This window comes from Parus major, chromosome 3, assembly GCF_001522545.3.
Source record: "Parus major isolate Abel chromosome 3, Parus_major1.1, whole genome shotgun sequence".
NCBI lineage: Eukaryota > Metazoa > Chordata > Aves > Passeriformes > Paridae > Parus > Parus major.
The window spans coordinates 111,002,193-111,020,251 of NC_031770.1; the positions used below are offsets into that span (position 1 = coordinate 111,002,193).

Here is an 18,059-nt window from a genome sequence, read left to right on the forward strand (position 1 = left end):
ATTTATGCCCTTCTTCTCAAGCAAATTCCAGGAGGGTAATTTCTTAAGTAACTCAGTTTAGATTTGTGAGCTGTGCCAGCAGGAGGAAAGGAAGGGCCCCATTCTGGGTGTTTATAGGAATAAAATCAGCTACATTGTTTATGAAGAGATATTTCAGTCATTTATTTCTTGAAGACATCTGTCTTCTAGTCTTTGAAATGAGATAATCTGACTTCATCATGGTTTTTCCTGAGCTCCCTCAGTAGCGTCTGAGAAGTTCAGCGCTGAAGTGTTTACAATTCTGGTTTGTAAATCTAAGCAGAAAACACAGAAAGAAACCTTTGAAGCCTTTACCAGGCCCTGTAAAGCCCAAAGCAGAGCCTTTTTTTAATTCCTGTTGAAACTAAAAAAGCCAAGAATGTCGAAAGCCAAGAATGACATTTCCTCAACGAGCTTTCAAAAGCGAACATTGAAAATCGCGACTTTTTCTTCACTTGCGTCTTAAGCCAAAATAAAACAAAACAAAACAAAATAAAAATAAAAACCTTGCAGGACAGCCTCGGGGGCAACAGCAAGACGGCCATGGTGGCCACGGTGAGCCCAGCGGCCGACAACTACGACGAGACGCTGTCGACGCTGCGCTACGCGGACAGGGCCAAGAACATCGTCAACCACGCCGTGGTCAACGAGGACCCCAACGCCCGCATCATCCGCGAGCTCCGCGAGGAGGTGGAGAAGCTGCGGGAGCAGCTCACCAAGGCCGAGGTACAAACTGGGAGCCTGGCTCTCCAAAAGGAATTTCCCCCAGGGAACGTTGCAGGGTGTCCAGGGGATGCTGAAATCTCCCTTTATATTATTATTTTATTTTTATTTTTTCACGTTTTTCTGTAGTTTCCATCTTGAAACGCGGGTGTTCGTTGAGATGCTGAACACCTTGTTGAGCATTCTTGGTTTTACTCTGTGATGCAGAGGGCGTGGAGACATGGATAGTTCCAGTTAACACTGGGGGATTTCTAAGCAGAGCTCTGCTGATTTATTTTAAGAATTCAGCATGGCCACATCCTGTGAGATGTGACTTCAGTTAAATAAATTGTCCTGCTTGTTCTGTTGAATCTCTTACAGGCACTAGGCAATATCTCTCTACAACTCCCTGAAGGGAAGCTGTAGCCAGGTGGGGGTCACTCTCTTCTCCCAGACAACCAGTGACAGCCTTAAGCTGCACCAGGGGAAATCTAGGCTGGACATTAGGAAAAAATTCTTCACAGAAGGAGTGACTAAGCATTGGAAGGAGCTGCTCAGTGAGGTGGTGGAGTCACCATCACTGGAGGTGTTTAAAAAAAGGCTGGATGTGGTAGTCAGTGCCATGGATTAGTTGATAAGGTGGTGTTAGGTCATAGGTTGGACTCGATCATCTCCAAGGTCTTTTCCAACCTATTCTGTGATTGCTTCTGCAACGAAATTTCAAGAGAAACATGGTCTAAATGTTCGATGAAGGCCAAGAATTAGTGTAATTCTGAGTTCTGTTCCCAAAGGGACACAGCAATGGCGATGTAATCCTTGTGGTTTGCAGTTCAGAAAAATTACAATTACAGCATTTGCATCATGAGGTATGCAGGGAATGCTGGCTGTGATACTGCAAATGACTTGTGGATTTTGGACTCTCCTCATTTGAGCTGCCTGATATGTTTAGCATCCACTGTGTGTATATCAGTTCCTTTAAGGTATTTCAAGTTAAATATCATAATATTAAATATCTAAAAATTCCTCTAAAATATCAACCACAGCCTTAACAGTGCTCTTGAGAGTTGCAAGCAATCCCCATTTGTTTTGTTTTTCAGCATTACTCCCAAAATAATGGCAGCTGTCCAAAGTAATGAAGTAGTGTTTCCTAAGGATGAAACAATAAATATTTCCTTTCCCAAGTATTAAAATCCCACCCTAGTTGTCATCCCAGTGGCATTGACAAAGAGCAGGGAAAAACCAGAGCAATTTGCTGTTAAGAGGCTGCACAGTAAAGGTCAAACCCCACATTCACAGCCCTGTGCTCCTTTCAGTTCATTACATTTGCTGCCCATCTAATTTTTCTTAGAGAAATGTGCATAAATAACTTCCTGAAGTGAACAAAAGCACTGACTCATTATGACAGGTTACATTTTCAAAGCTCATTTCCAGATATAGAAGTTGCCAAGTTGTGGGTTTGGGGTTTTTTTTACCCTTTGGTGTCAGTGTCCTTTTCTCTCCCAAAGAGGCAGAACAGAACTTGACAGCTGACTCTCCCCTCACAGACTATGGAATTATCTTATTTTCCCCTTTTCTTTTATAACCCATGCATTTTGAGGGGATTTTTTTGTCAGAATTAACATCATGTTTTAATTTGTCTGTGCAAAGGCCAGCAGTTTGTCCTTCCTGGGAATTCACCTGCTTCAAGCAGAGAAGCAGTTCATGGGTCTGGGGTCAGGCTGGGCCCATTTCTTTGGCTTTTTTTTGGGCATTTTAGGGAATGAGGAAAGTTCCCCAGGTCATTGTGCAGCTGAAACTTGTGAAAATGTTCACTAATTGTCCAAAGAGATGGACAAACTAAACCTTGAGAGTGTTGGGGCTTCATCATTCTGCCCTGGTAGTGTCCCCCACTTTGAACTGATCATGTTTTCTGGCATTATAAATGTTTGGGAAATTGCCTTGGCTTCACTTCCCCTCCTGTGTGGAATTCATAGAATCATGGAGTGGTTTTGGGTTGGAAAGGACCTTAAATCTCATCCTGTCCAGGAACACTTTCCACTATCCCAGGTTGCTCCAAGCCCTGTCCAGCCTGGCCTTGGACACTTCCAGGGATCCAGGGACAGCCACAGCTTCTCTGGGCACCCTGTGCCAGGGCCTCACACCCTCCCAGGGAACAATTCCTTCCCAATATCCCATCCATCCCTGCCCTCTGGCACTGGGAAACCATCCCCCCTTATCTCTCCAGACCCTTGTCCAAAACCCTTCTCCCTTTAGGCCCATATTTAGGTATTTAAAGCAGAAAAAGCTCACACAGGACACATCAGCTGACAGTTCCTAGACTGTTGTGTCTTGAGGCAGAGGAAACTCCCATCTTGAAACAGGATTTTCCAATCCTGGCACTTGGTACATTTCCTGAGGGAGCTGCAGTGTAATGAGGCCACTCTTTGATCTGAGTTCCTGTGAGGAGTTTGGGGTTTGTGGTAAGGGAATGTCTGGTGCTGGAGGACGATGCTCCCATTGTTTAATTGGCATTGCATAAATGCCAACCAGCCAAACCCATGTTCCTCGTTAGCAGTAATGAAATAATGACATAAGGAAGTCCATGGGCTTTTTGATCAAGGTTAATAGAGGAGGAAATGTCAGTGTGGAGGTGGAAGTTCGAAAAATCACAGAATAGTTTGAGTTGGAAGGGACCTTGTAAAGCTCTTTTAGACCAACCCCCTGCCATGGAGCACCTTCCACTATCCCAGGGTGCTCCAAGCCCCATCCAGCTGGCCTTGGACACTTCCAGGGATGGGGAGATGCTGATTCCCTTTCAGTTTTTGGGGTGTCTGATGGGTGGCCATGGGAGGATCTTCTTACTCTTAAGACAGTCCTTGTTTGGAACATGGGCCTTTGAATATTTCACCAAAATTAGAGCTGTGGCAAATGAGCAAGAAAATGGAATTTCAGTGTCCAGAAGGACATTGTAAAGTTTCCTTTGATATTCACTTTGTAAACTGCATGTAGAAATGTGGAGGTGCATAACCAGAAGAGCTTTTTTCCTATAGAAAAAAAATACTGCACGCATCAGGCCACTTAAAAATAAAAATATTTTAGTGGCATGGCAGTTTACTGAGATGTGAGGTGTCATTTTGAGGGTTTGACAGCTGAGGGGGACATCACCAGAGCAGCAGGATCTTTAAAAACAAAACTGTTTTTGATATGAGTCACTTGGGCTGTAGAAATAAGATTAGTTTGTGTGTGAGTATCTGTGTGCAAACCTGCCAGTATCATGTCATTGGTTTGTGTTGAAGTGCATAAACTCCACGTTAACATCTGTACTTGAAACTAATTAAAAGAGATTTTTGGTGGATTCTTTATGTGCAATATGTGTTTTAAAGACCCCTTTACTTACTGCTAAGTGTGCCTTGAAAAATGAGCCATGTTGCCTTTATTCCCCCATCTGTGTGGCTGCAGAGGGGTAAAAAACACAAAGCACAACACGCTTTTCTTGTTTCATTTGCTTTTATTCCTGCAGGCTATGAAATCACCAGAATTAAAAGAACGATTGGAGGAATCGGAAAAGTTGATTCAGGAGATGACCGTGACCTGGGAAGAGAAATTACGAAAAACTGAGGAGATAGCTCAGGTTTGCTGCTTTATTTCCTCCTTCCCTGCCCCCGTTTTTTATGAAAAATAGGTTTGTTTTCTTTGTCTGTCACTTCATAGAGGTTGTCTGAGTCTGTCCCCACATTTATGGGTAAGTAGGTCAAGCTTGCTGCCCTTTTGAAAAGCTTCACTTAATTCCTGTGATAGATGGGTGCCTCCCAGATTACCACTCCAGTGACAATAATAAATTGTCACTGTATGCAAATGGAGAAGTTATTTAGGAAAAAAAATAAAAATAATCCACAGATGAGAGGATTACAGGGATTTTTATATTCTTCAGGCAGTAAAATTGCTTGTGATGAGGGAGCACTGAGAGCATTCAGTGCAAGGTTATGGACTGAGTGCCTCAATGCACCAGGCAAAGGGCATTCAGAATGATAAAAAACAGAGCTGTTGAGGATCTCAGTGTGTTTTAACAGCTCCTAAAGTGATATTTAGAGCCTCAGAGCATAGCTGGAGATGATTACGTTGGAAAAATGATGCAGGTCACCACGGTTATTGCACGGCACTCCTGGTTCTTCCCACACAAATGCTGATGTATCTATTTGCAGAGGGGAGCTCTGGGAGGGGGAGGACTGTTGGGAGGTGATGAATAGTGTGTAATAAATAAGGGGAGAAAGGAGCCTCTGGTACAAAGCCCTCTTGTAGATGCCACAATCAGAATAGACTGTGTTGACTTTGGTTTTAAAGATCCATTGTAAGAAGTGCTGCCTGTGACTACGAGGGCTTCCTGCCTTTCAGTGTAATTCCTCCTTGTGTATAAGGGTGGAAAAAAGAATAAAATAAAAAATAATAACAGTAAAAAAACCCCTGCTCTTATCCTTGCACAATAGTTTCTAGGCATTGAATGTGTGAGGAGGTTGAAAAAAATGAAGTAATGGGCTCAGCTCTCCAGACTAAATGTGCATTAAGGTTTGCATGTTGCTGCTTTAACTCTCTGCTTTTCTGTCTCTAAATTCCCAGCCTGGTAGGATGTTTCAGGGCTGGGAGTTTTATGAGCCCTGAAATAGGGATATTTTTTCCATAGGAGGGATAAAGATAAGTGTTTGAGCAGCACAGGCTGTTTTAGGACTGTCTGGAAGTCAGTGGAAGCCACTCTGTCACTCCCCTCCTCGCCTGGACAGGCGAGAGAAGATGTAACAGAAGGTTCCTGGGTGGAGATAAGGGACAGGGAGAGATCAATCATCAATTACTGTCATGGGCAAAACTGATTTGACTGGGGAGAATGAGATTAATTAGTTACCAATCAGATCAGAGTAAGGTAATGAGAAATAAAAAGCTAAATCTTAAAACGCTTTCTCCCCTCTTCTTTTTTTCCAGGCTCAACTGCTGATTTTCTACTTCCTACCCCCAAGTGGGACAGGGATGTAGGGAAAGGGGGCTGAGCTCTGTTCTCCACGTGTTGTCTTTGCTTTTTCCATTTGTCTGTCAGATGATGTCAGGATGGAGGGATATTTGTAAATCTTTGAGGAAAGGGAGATTCCTAACAGACAGCAAGGACCATCGAAGAGGCATCAATAAGAGTTCAGAGCCTTAAATTTAAACACCAGCCACATGAGCAGGCAATTTTTTGCATTTTCAGCGAGCATTTGACATACTTTAAATGTTCTTTTCAATGTTTAAGTTAATTAACATGAAGTCTTGAGAAAAAATTAACAGGAACTGGCTCTTTTTCTCTCAGTTAATCCTAAGTGATTCACATTGTGGGTCAAGTTCTCCTTAGGGCAACATGTGCTTTATCTTTGTAGATAATAAGGATTTTTGTGAACTTCAGAGCCTGGCACTGGTGATTGGAAGGGAGATCTTTGACATCACGCTCAGTTTCTCCTCTGTTCTTTGTTTTCTCTCTCTCTCTCACACACACACATGACTTTTCCTTACAAGGACATTATGTTGGGTTTGTAAGTGTGTGGGGAGACAGGGAACAGAAAACCAAGAGCAAGTTGTGCCGTTTCTTTGCAATTTTAATCTTGATTAGACGTGGTGCAGCTCCAGTGCTGAGCAGAGAATGATACTGAATATTGTGTCATAAACAGTTTTTAAATATAAAGCACAGTGATAGGTAAAGATAAACATTCCAGGATTATTCATACATTATTTAATTTTGTATTTTTTTAAGTCTCAGCAACACAGAGAAAGCACTGTAGGTCTCTTGTATGTTTTTTTTTACTTCTTATTATTTAATTTCACCCTCTCCTGTTTCTGCTTCCCCCAGTAATTCTGTGAGCACCCTCCCATAATTATTTCTAATTTATTCATTTATTTATTTTTTATTATTATTATTATTTATTTTTATTTAATTATATGTATTATTTATTTGTTTATCATTATATATTATTATTATTTATTTTTATTTATTTATTTGCTGTTGTGGACAGTGAGTCTCACTTCAGTTTCTCTCTGATCCTGGGAACAATCCTCAACTTTTCTATCCCAGTGGGTTTTTTTTTTTTATAGAAGAATCCCTTTCTGTTCCTAAGTCAGAAATGTTTAATGTTCCTTTCACTGCTCTGGTCTCACCCAAACCCTTCCCTTTGAGAGATGTACATTTTTGCACAGTAATGCTTTGTTGGGCATTTCTATGAAGTCCTTTGACAAGAACAAAACACCATCCAAAACGCTGCTATTCTTGTTCAGCAGGAAGTGTTCTTTGCATTACTTAAATAGCAGGTTGCCAGTTTTTTGTCATTTTGATTGCTCTGGAACAAAGGATAGACATGGAGCTTGGCTTGGCAGGGATTTAACTTAACTTGTTGCTTTTTAGCTGGAAAGGGAGAATAAAGGGCTCTAGAGATGGCTTTGTGGTAACATTTTGCTGTTGCAGTGAGGTCATGGAGAAGCTCTGCAGTGCTGCAGGAGGCTGCTCCCGGCTGCTTTCATTTCCCACTGGGAATATGGGAATGTGTGGGACCAAAGCACGGAGCCCTCCGAGAGCAGAGGGGCGAGGACGGGAGGAATCACAGATAACCCCGCTCAGAGCTTGGTAGAACCGAGGCTTCTGTGCCCCACCTGATGCAGAAGGAAGAGTTTCCTGTTCTAGAAGTATCAGTTGGTCATTTTTGCAGATGGGAATGGATTTCCGAAGGGTCGTGCGTCAGTCGGATAAATTTTGATGGCTGCTCTCTTACAGGAGCGTCAGAAACAGCTGGAAAGTCTTGGCATATCCCTGCAGTCCTCTGGAATAAAAGTTGGGGATAATAAGTGCTTCCTGGTTAATTTGAATGCAGATCCAGCTCTCAATGAACTCCTGGTGTACTATTTAAAGGTAAAAATATATTTTTGTATATAAAATTTTTCTAATGTCAGAAGTGGGCCTCTAATTCATTTAGCAGAGGTGTAATTAGAGAGTTTTACAAAACTGTATGTCTGAAAATATTAAAATTTTTATCTTATATAACCTTTTTATTTCAAATGTAATTATTTCTAGCGCAGGAAAGGTTTGGGGATTCGATGTTTTTGTTTTGTTTTTCCTTTGCCTTTTTTTTTAACAAGAAATTTAGATGTGTTCTTTTTGAGAAACCATTTCCTCTTCTGGGATAAGATTTTTTTTTGGTGGGTGGGGTTTTTTTAATGCAAAATTTCACAAGCTTTTACCTATGAAATTGTTTTATATGAGGGTTGGGCGTAGCAGTAGCCAGCTTCTCCATGTGCAGTCTAAATTCTGGCTGCTGTCTTCAGTTTATGAAATGCACTTTTAATCCTCTTCGTGCAACTTGCCAGGAGTGAAAAACAAGTTCTGTTCTGCCTCAGCACTTCTGATGTGCAGTCCTGTTTCTGGTATTAACCATCAAACACATGATGTGACTTCTGGACCCTGTGCTGAAACACTTGGGCAGTTTATTGTGGTTTTTTACAAATTGTAGATGGAGGGCTCAGGAGGAGAAACGAGGCACAACCATTTTAAAGTCACATCTTGGAGCGCAACTCCTAAAAATTTCACAGCAAACATCGGCGGTTTGAGCTTCACATGAAATCGTTCTCTTCCCTTTGAAGTGGGGTAGAAACTCTGACAGCAGCCACAAAATCAGCAATTAGGCTGAAAGATGGTTTTGGTTTAGTCAGTCTTAGGAAATATGTGATCCTCTTTTATATCTGCCGTCGTGGCTCTGCGATATCTCAATAAAAACAAGAACACTTTTTCCATGTTGTATCTGCTGAAAATAACCACATTAAAAAGGAGATCAGAGCTGAGGTTTTGAGAGAGGTTGACTCTTTCCCAGATTTGCACATAAAAGTCCAGAGTGTCACTCAGCTGCTAAATCACTGACAGATACTGGGACAGATCCCACTTCTCCCAGTGATCACTGGGAACAAGGACAAGCGCAAGGCAAAGATGCAGGAAAACTCTCAGGTGGTTCTGTGCTCCTTTCCTTTTCCAGGGAAAGCTCCTTGGGGTAGATTTTCTAACAAAGCTAGATCTCCTTCAATTAGTCTTGGTTATTTTTTTAATATCTCAGATTTGTCTTGCTCCTGGGGAATTTTGGCGTAAAAAAATCCCCGTCCTTTGAAATTATTATGATAAAACTACTCTGTTGTTCCTCAGAATATTTCCCCATGTTCCCTCTGAACTGTGTGTTCACCAGGTCCTTCAAGTACTGAAGAACAACCTGAACTCTGACCTGTCTAAACTGTTCCTCAAAATTTCCTTGGAGATGCCTAAAAAAGAGATTTCTGTGCCAAAAGGGGGATCCAGCCCTGGCAGTGGTGGAGCCCCCATCCCTGCAGGGATTTTCAAGCTGTTATGGATGTGGCACTTGGGGACACGGGGCAGTGGTGGCCTTGGCAGAGCTGGGGGTTGGTTGGATGGCCTTTGAGTGGTTTTTCCAACCTCAGCAATTCTGTGTGTGGGGTGATCCTTCATCTTCCAAATCCCCCATACCTGAGTGCTCCAGGAATTTCCTGAGCTGATGCTGATCGAGGTGGAACCTCCATAATCAACCGTGGATCTGCCATTGCGAGCCTCTCTTAATTCCTGCCTGAAATCCTTCATTCCTTTGGTTTCTACAACATTCTGAGGCACTGAATTCCTCCACTTGATCATGAATTTTCATTTCTTTTCATTTTCATGTTTAACTGTTGCCTGTAAACTTTCCTCAGTGCTCCCTGCTTGTTACTGTGAGACAAAGCGTTGATTTGCTTCCCTTTTTCCCCTCTAAGGGAAGAATTGAACAGCTGTGAAATTTTGGGACCAGATGACACAACACATCCAGAAGGAGAATGGGTGTTTTAGACCCAGTGAACCTCTGCAATCCATCATTAACATCTGAATTAATTTTTCCCCAGGAGCACACGTTAATAGGCTCAGACAACTCTCAGGATATCCAGCTGTGTGGAATGGGAATTCTTCCTGAGCACTGCATCATAGACATCACCCCAGAAGGACAGGTTATGCTGACCCCTCAAAAAAACACCAGGTGAAGGAATAAAATGCAGCCACAGCTGCTTGACAGTTGTCATTTTATCCAGTGTTTTATGATTAATGGTGCACTAAGATGCTTGGAAAACAAACTTCTCCATCTCCTTCGTAGTAAGGAAAATTCTGCTTCTTCTATGCTGCTTTTACATTTTAATTGTCACCTGTTCCTCTGTCAACTCGTGTTCCATTCCAGTGAGATTTCTCTCAGGGAGGGTGTTTGTAGACCAAATTTTCAAAGAGAAGATGGGTAAATTGCATGTGCTTTCAGCAAGTAGATACACACTGATTTGCAGCTGTGTAGATGCAACTCCTATCAAAATTTGAATTCATTTTCTAGGAAATCTGTTGATATGCAAAGAGCTGCTGAAGCATTTGTTGCTTTATTCAATTAAGTAGCTCTACTTGAGAAGCAGCTGGCATATTCAGATTGATCACAAAATGACATGCAGAGTCAGCATCTCCAATAATTTATTGTTAATACACAAAATTCAAACTTTTCTCATTTATGCTGATTTGTGGCTGATCCTGCTTGGAGCAGATTTGACTGGGTGACAAACCTGAGTTTCCCTTCAAATTTGAGTTATCCCATCATCCTATTTTCAAACTTAATCTGACTCTGAAATAAAAGTAGTTTCTGATTGTTTCAATTAGTGTCTTTAAGCAATGCTTGTAGCAAAGGTATCTTTTGCCTTAATCAAATATTTCTACTTTGTGTCTGTATTTCAGAGCAGTGTGCAAGTGGGTTTTTTTTTTCTGGTGACTTTTTCAGGCTGCTCATTTTTAAGCTCTAATTTTACTCCCCAGACACAGCTGTAGTAATATCTGTCCAAATGCACTGAACTTCATGAGCTTAGGAGGTCAAAAGAAGCTGAATTTGAGGCACTGGGTAATTCAGTGAATTTTCTGGGAATATTTTGCCTGTTTGCAATCCATAAATCTCTTTTCCTACTTTTACTTGTTGCAGTAATGAAAGTAATACTGGGAGGGGGGGAAAAAATTAAGCTTTAAATAATTATATTTACTTTAGATTTTTGCCTTTTCACAGGACATTTGTGAATGGCTCTGCTGTCCTTTGTCCCATCCAGCTTCACCATGGAGACAGAATCCTGTGGGGAAACAACCACTTCTTCAGGTAACAAAAGTTATTAAAGGAATTGTAAATTGGCACCCACTTTGGCTTAAAGTATGAGGAAAGAGGTGGATTATAAAAGCAATAGTGATATTGGACTGGTTTTTATTGCTAAATGTTATTACAAGGTCACTGTGCTCTCTATGCCCTGTAGTCCCAGCCATATCTGTGACCTTCCTGTATCAGACAGGATCACTGGTAGGTGTTTTTTGTTCAAGACTGTGCCTTGAAATGCTCTGAAATACCTCAAAAATATGGATTTGAATGATAATCTAAAATTTCACTGCTTTATTTTATGCTTAAAAAGAGAACCCCATGTAAAAAAGTGAGGTGTCACTTCATTATTGCCCCTAAATTATTTGGGGGTGGAATGACTAAAAAAATGTCATGATTATTTAAACTGTATTACTGGTGGTATCAGGTACTTAATTATGAGAATGTAGAATGGATTAATTAGTTTACCTAAGGCTCCTGTTTTTGCCCTGAGGAAAGTTACACCCACAGGAGATCAATAAAATTTGAAAGGGAAAAAAAAATCTTCTGATTTGGAGGCTCTACTGAATTCTAACAATATTTGAAAGCAACCCTGTGCTTCAGAGCTGAGCAATTAATAGTTCTTTAAAACTTTTCCTCTTAATTAAAGGCTGAATTTGCCAAAGAAGAAAAAGAAGGCAGATCACGAGGATGAGGAGAAGGACAACTCCATGAAGTGCAGTAACAGTGTGGAGCAGCTGGATATAGATGGAGACAATTCCAGTGAGGTGTCCAGTGAGATTAACTTCAGCTATGAATATGCCCAGATGGAAGTCACCATGAAGGCTCTTGGTAGTAATGGTAAGGACCACAAAAACTATTGGGAATATGTACAAAATATGAGGATAACCACAGACTTTTTCCCTTATAACTTCCTTTTGGATGATTTTTTCTCGTTAATGACTCATCACAGTCATTTTTGTGCTTGAGGAGGGAAAAATAACCATGGCAGACTGTTTGGTTTGGCAGTTCTTGCTGAGGGGAAAGCCAAAAGTGGAATGCTGGTGGAACTGCAGTCTCAAATCAAAGTGTTTTCACTTGGCTGTTTATTTTTCTTGTGTTATGTCTCACTCAGGCATTAACTGCAGAGATTTCTGTCTCTGAAACGGTGTTTTTGACTTTTTGTGGTCTTATGTAGCTGTCCCAGAATGACATTATTTTGGGAAACAGGAGGACTTTTTTTTTTTTTTTAAGCTTGGGCTTTCCCTTTTGTTTTCTCTTAAATCATCTATCCTGTAAATGCTTTTTTGCTTCAGAATTCAGCATCAATTTCTAAATACACACTGCGACAAAAAAAGCCTTTCCCTTTTTACCTGCTACCTGTGCTCACACCACACATCCAGGACCTTCCTCAGCGCAAATTTCACTGCAGCACTTCCCTTATTTTCAAACTCTGCCTAGACCCCATGCAGTCAATCCTGCAAAGCCTGGAGCAGCAGCACGAGGAGGAGAAGAGGTCAGCTCTGGAGAGGCAGAGGTTGATGTACGAGCACGAGCTGGAGCAGCTGCGGCGGCGGCTCTCGCCCGAGAAGCAGCATTTCCGCAGCATGGACAGGTTCTCCTTCCACTCCCCCAGCGCCCAGCAGCGCCTCAGGCAGTGGGCAGAGGAGAGGTGGGTGACCCACTGTGGCCATCAGGGGGGTTCAGTCAGATTTCTGCAGTGAATTTGGCAAGATCTCGGTTGTGCTGCACTTGTGGTGAATTTCTGTGAGCACTGGTGGTGGGGCATTGATAGATCACAGCTGTAATACTTACCTAAAAATCACAGAATGATAGAACAGGTTGGGTTGGAAGGGACCTCAAAGACCATCCAGTTCCACCCCTGCCATGGAGAGGACACTTCCCACTATCCCAGGTTGCTCCAAGCCCTGTCCAACCTTGAACACCTCCAGAATAACCAGATCTAAAATGGTAGAAAATACGAGAAGTAATGAGTTCCTGCTTTGTTATTAAGGAGAAGCTCTGTCCTGATCAGCAGCAAATTTAACTAAAGATGGGGTGATTGGATGAAATTTTGAGGCTTCTGTGGGAATTTGTTCCTTCATGGGTCATGCATGACTCAGTGCTGGAAGGTTTTCTTGCTCTCAACTCAGATCCAGCTGTCTGACCTGGCAGGTTCTGGCAGGCAGAAGAGTGCAAATAAAAAACAGGAGTAAGAGGATGCTACAAAGAATTTTAATCCAGATCATGGTAAAAACCATTTAATAACCACAGAGGGGTCACTGTTCACTCTGCCTCTTCTGGCACTGAGTTATTTACTCAGAAAGAATTCCATGAACCAGTCGTGGCCCACTAAATAATCTTTCCCACTATTGCTCTCAAAAAGAGCAGCTGCAGGAGGAAGATGAAACCCTAAATAAATGAGTGTGGTAAAGACATTGTCATGAAAAATACAAATCTAATATATTTGGATAGAAAAGCAACTTTGGAAGTAAAAGATATTTCAGTCAGCCTGACAAGGTGCTAGCTTTGTGCCTGGGATGTTTTGTGGCACCAGATTCCTGGGCTGCACAGTTGCCACTCTCTCTCACGCTTGCCAGGAACTCATGTCTGAATAAACCTTTCTCTCTAACATGGAACATCCACATCTGTGGTGGGGAAGCTCTGGAATGAGCCACACAGTAGCTGCCTGTTCAGCAGATGCATGGAGAAGTCTCCAAAGCCAGCAGCATCCTAATTTTCATATTGCTAAATTCATACAGATAGGGTTGGGGTTTTTCCCCCAGTTGAAATGTAATTTCGTACACCTGATTATTGTCTTAAAAATGATTTTGGTGTGAAGGGACCTGAAAGTATTTCCAGCTCCATCCCCTGCCATGGGCAGGGACTCCTTGCACGATCCCAGGCTGCTCCAAGCCCTGTCCAACCTGGCCTTGGACACTTCCAGGGATCCAGGGGCAGCCACAGCTTCTCTGGGCACCCTGTGCCAGGGCCTGCCCACCCTGACAGGGAACAATTCCTTCCCAATATCCCATCCATCCCTGCCCTCTGGCAGTGGGAAGCCATTCCCTGTGTCCTGTCCCTCCATCCCTTGTCCCCAGTCCCTCTCCAGCTCTCCTGGAGCCCCTTTAGGCCCTGGCAGGGTCTCTGAGCTCTCCCTGGATCCTTCTCTTCTCCAGGTGAGCACCCCCAGCTCTCCCAGCCTGGCTCCAGAGCAGAGGGGCTCCAGCCCCTGGAACATCTCCACGGCCTCCTCTGGACTCTCTCCATGTCCTCCTTATGTTGGGAGCCCCAGAGCTGAGCCCAAGGATGTTGTAGGTCCAGACCTTTGCCCAAGTTGAGGTGAATTCCAGGGCTTGTGAGCGTGAGGTTGCTCCTGGGTTTTCCGGAGGGGCTCATCTGTCCCATATTTGTAGCAGCCCTGCTGTAATGTCACCTGTCCCCTCTTCAATCTTCACCCACAAGCTCTCAGTTGCCTCCTCATCCATTTGTTTTGCTTTCAGTATATAAACCTCATGATTTTTCCTCTCTCCCTTTCCCAATCCTGTTCTTCCAGAGAAGAAATGCTGACCCACAGCCTGAGGAAGCTGCGAGAGCAGATTGTTAAAGCCAATTTGTACGTGAGGGAAGCCAATTTTATTGGAGAGGAACTGGACAAGAGGACAGAGTACAAAGTGACCCTCCAGATCCCAGCTTCAAGCCTTAATGCCAACAGCAAGGTACAGCCACCCTCACTGAATTAAATGGCTGTTTAGTAAGTTTGTCCCCCAGTGCTGAGATTTATTTTACTCTGATTGTAATGGTTGAGTTAGTTTTCCACTAATGTGCATTAAATACGTCTCTGCTACATCCTTATCTTATTTTATACCAGGAAAATCCTATAATGTGCCTTAAATGCACCAAATTTGTGCCTTGCACCAAATGTTCTGGTGCAAGACCTTTCCCCTGGTGTTGAAGTTCCCACTTGCTGCTGTCTCTGCAGGATTTTTGGTAACATCTACTGCAAGTGTTTCCCATCCCTTTGTGGGCATTTGACTTTGCATCATCCCAGTGAGCTGCAAAAATTCTGCCATCCCCATTGTGGAGGAACTGGAACAAAGAGGATTTGGATTGTTTGTTCCCAGGCATTTTAGAAATTTTGGAAGGAGGGAGCTGAACCCAGACTTGTGTGTCTCAGGCTGGCTGCCTAAGCTGGTGTTATTTCATGGAGCCAAATCAGTATTTTGGTGATACTCAGAGTGTCCTTAGTGCAGTAGATGGATTTTATTCCAGGATTATAATTTTTGTCAGTTGTTTTAGAAGTTTTTCTCGCAGTCTTCTGGGGAAGACACATCCAGAACCAGGATGATAAAGGGGGTTAAGTATCTGCGGTAGCTGAAAGTTGCAGTAATTTTAGCTGGAGCTCCAGGCCTGCTGTAACTTGAGGATATTTGTGAAATGCTTAAGTGTTCCCATTTCTAACACTTATGCAAAGTGAAAATCCACAGAAACCAGTGCCTGTAGCTGTGATTAGACTTCCCAGTTAAAATGAGCACCAATACACTGTGACAGCTGAACTCAGAGCCTGTCACACTCAGATTTGGCTGCTCAAGCCAGAATAAAAAAAAAAAAAAGAACAAACTTTTCCCAAAGATATTCTCAAATTTGTGTTAGTTTTAAACTCTTTTTGCACTGCTGTGACACGAATTCCTTCTTGGCATCCCTTGAATTGTTTTGCAGAGAGGTGCAATTCTCAGTGAGCCTGCAATCCAGGTGAGGAGGAAAGGGAAGGGCAAACAGATCTGGTCACTGGAAAAGCTGGAGAACCGACTGGTGGATATGAGGGACCTCTACCAGGAGTGGAAAGATTGTGAGGAAGACAATCCAGTAAGTAGAAAACACTCCTGTAATTGCATTCCTCTTACATTTTCAAGAGGATTGTTGGGTGGAGGTGGGGAGGGAATATGCAAGGAGCTGAGTTTCCCTGAGGTTTTGCTTTTCCTGGTACTGAATTGATCCTCAGCATTTCATTAACCCTTATCTTGTCACTCTGATCCCTGCTTGCATGCACAGCTTGGGGAGGGAATGGAGCACACAGTGGGAAGCAGCAGGTAACACAACAGCAGTTAATGTTCAGGAATCTGGCAAAGTTCAGGAGAATTTGCTCAGGGCAGGCCTTACCCAAAGTAAAATTCACCTCCATTCTTCTTGTGATCCAATCTGGCCTCTTGCTTGAGTCCCTTTTTTCTTTCCCTGGGCTGGTTGTGCAGCACTTTGAAAAGTGTTTCCTGGGAGATTTGGTTTCCTGACAGGACTCTGGATTTGCTGGATTTGCTTTCAGGTGATGAGAGCTTATTTCAGGAGAGCTGATCCCTTCTACGACGAGCAGGAAAACCACAGCCTTATTGGAGTAGCCAATGTTTTCCTTGAGTGCCTGTTCTATGATGTGAAGCTTCAATATGCTGTTCCAATCATCAATCAGAAGGGAGAGGTTTGTCATTCTTTACAATCTGTCCTTACTCAGCTGTTTAATTACAGCCTGTGGGTCCTACAACCAGGATGGAGTAGATAATTTCCAGTTTCATGTGCTTGAGTTCTTTGCTAACAATGTGAAATTGTGTAAATCCCATAATACTTTACTGGGGTTTTCAGAGAGCTCTGAATCCCAGCACGGTGACTCTGAAAGGAGAAAGGTTCCTGAGCACCTTCCTGAGGGAAATACCCCAAAATAAGTCCTTAGGATGAGTTATAGCTCCACTGGTTTCCCTGCCTGCCATTAAGAAAATGGTTTCTTAAGTGTATTCTGTAAGAACAACCTCAAAGGCAGCAGAGCATACCAGGCAGCACTCTCCATCCTCTGCATCAAGGGTGCACTTTGCAGACTCTCCAGAGTCAGGTTTGAAGGTGAGATTGATCCCCAAGTCACCTCAGCAATTTCTTTACAGTTTTTGCAACAAAGGCTTTTTGATTCTTGTGCCAGAGCGTTCTTGGTGTGGTGCAACAAATGCAGAGTGCAAGAACAGTACAAAAAGGAATAAAATGCTGGCTGCTTACAGACTGGGAGGGGGTGAACCTGTCACTGTTTTCTGGCCCACAAATAATTCTGAGTCCTGTCCTGCCAGGTTTCAGGTCGTCTCCACGTGGAAGTTGTCCGAGTGAGCGGGGAAATCGATGACAGGCTGGTGGGAGGTGAGGACAGTCCTGACTACTCCAATGAAAATGACATCCAGGAGAGAAAGCTTGTCTGCAGGGTGAGTTCCAGGTGGATCCCAACCTCTGAGCAACCTTCTTTCTTCCCATCCTGAGTCAGAAAGAAATCCTTGGCTCCTGGACATTGGATGTCTCTTTGTAAGCTCATTTTCTTTCTGGAGTGGCTGAAGTAACACAAGATAATTAGTTGGGGTTTGTCCCTTTCATTAATTGTATTTATATGCCAAAGGCTCAGCCCAGGAAGCTTCTTGACATCCAGGGAAGATCTTTGTATTAAGATTGGCACTGCAATATCCAATTCAATGAGAGTCACAGAGTCTGATGAACTCCCACCATTCTAGGAATCATTTTCTCTTCATTTTCTCTTAATATTTCTTTTTCTCTCAATATTTCTTTCTCTAAATATTAAAAATTCTGTAAAATATCTACAGTCTGTTTATTACTGTTAGTAATAAGAAGAAAGTGAGTAGGAAGCATTTACTAGAAGTTCTGTGTTATATGGTGAAACTACAAATTACAGGTAAGAAAAGAAAGGCAAAACATATTAGAGGGAGTGGTCCCCAGCCTTGCTGACTTCTGGGCAATATGAACTATTTGGGAGAAGTTGTGCTTTTTTTTTCTTTTTTTGTCCTGTCCCATAGAGAATGGGGCAATATTTTTGCAAAAATAAAAATATTTTTTTGGCAAAAAATATTCCTGCCTAGTCATGAGGATCATACTGCAGAAATTCAACTCATTTGGTCTTAATTTGACAAATGGAGAATAGAAGTTTATTAGATAAATGGTGAATATGATGGCTTTTAGATCAGAATGAGAATTTTGTTTTGATTTTGCCTTGATTTGATGAAGGGACAGGCTAATGTTGCATTCTTTGGGGTTGATTTTGGGTTATTTCCAGCATCACAGAGTAAGAACAAGTAGTATCTTAAACCAAGGATTTTTGGAGCATAAAGGAGCCACTGGAAATACGAGATTTTTATTGTATTCCTCTTCAATTGCAAT

General features: G+C 42.5%; 1 protein-coding gene across 4 annotated transcripts in view; it reads left to right on the plus strand.

The window, feature by feature from the left end:
• The window catches only part of KIF13B (kinesin family member 13B), a 118,585-nt gene that overhangs the window by 59,525 nt on the left and 41,001 nt on the right, over window positions 1-18,059 (plus strand). For all 4 annotated transcript variants that reach the window (XM_015622253.2, XM_033513126.1, XM_033513125.1 and 1 more), the window contains 11 exons: window positions 532-744; window positions 4,220-4,330; window positions 7,481-7,615; window positions 9,634-9,764; window positions 10,812-10,898; window positions 11,539-11,729; window positions 12,330-12,540; window positions 14,425-14,587; window positions 15,588-15,734; window positions 16,189-16,338; window positions 16,970-17,098. In XM_015622253.2, coding sequence (XP_015477739.2) covers window positions 532-744; window positions 4,220-4,330; window positions 7,481-7,615; window positions 9,634-9,764; window positions 10,812-10,898; window positions 11,539-11,729; window positions 12,330-12,540; window positions 14,425-14,587; window positions 15,588-15,734; window positions 16,189-16,338; window positions 16,970-17,098 — 1,668 coding nt within the window. The remainder of the gene's footprint in view (window positions 1-531; window positions 745-4,219; window positions 4,331-7,480; window positions 7,616-9,633; window positions 9,765-10,811; window positions 10,899-11,538; window positions 11,730-12,329; window positions 12,541-14,424; window positions 14,588-15,587; window positions 15,735-16,188; window positions 16,339-16,969; window positions 17,099-18,059) is intronic.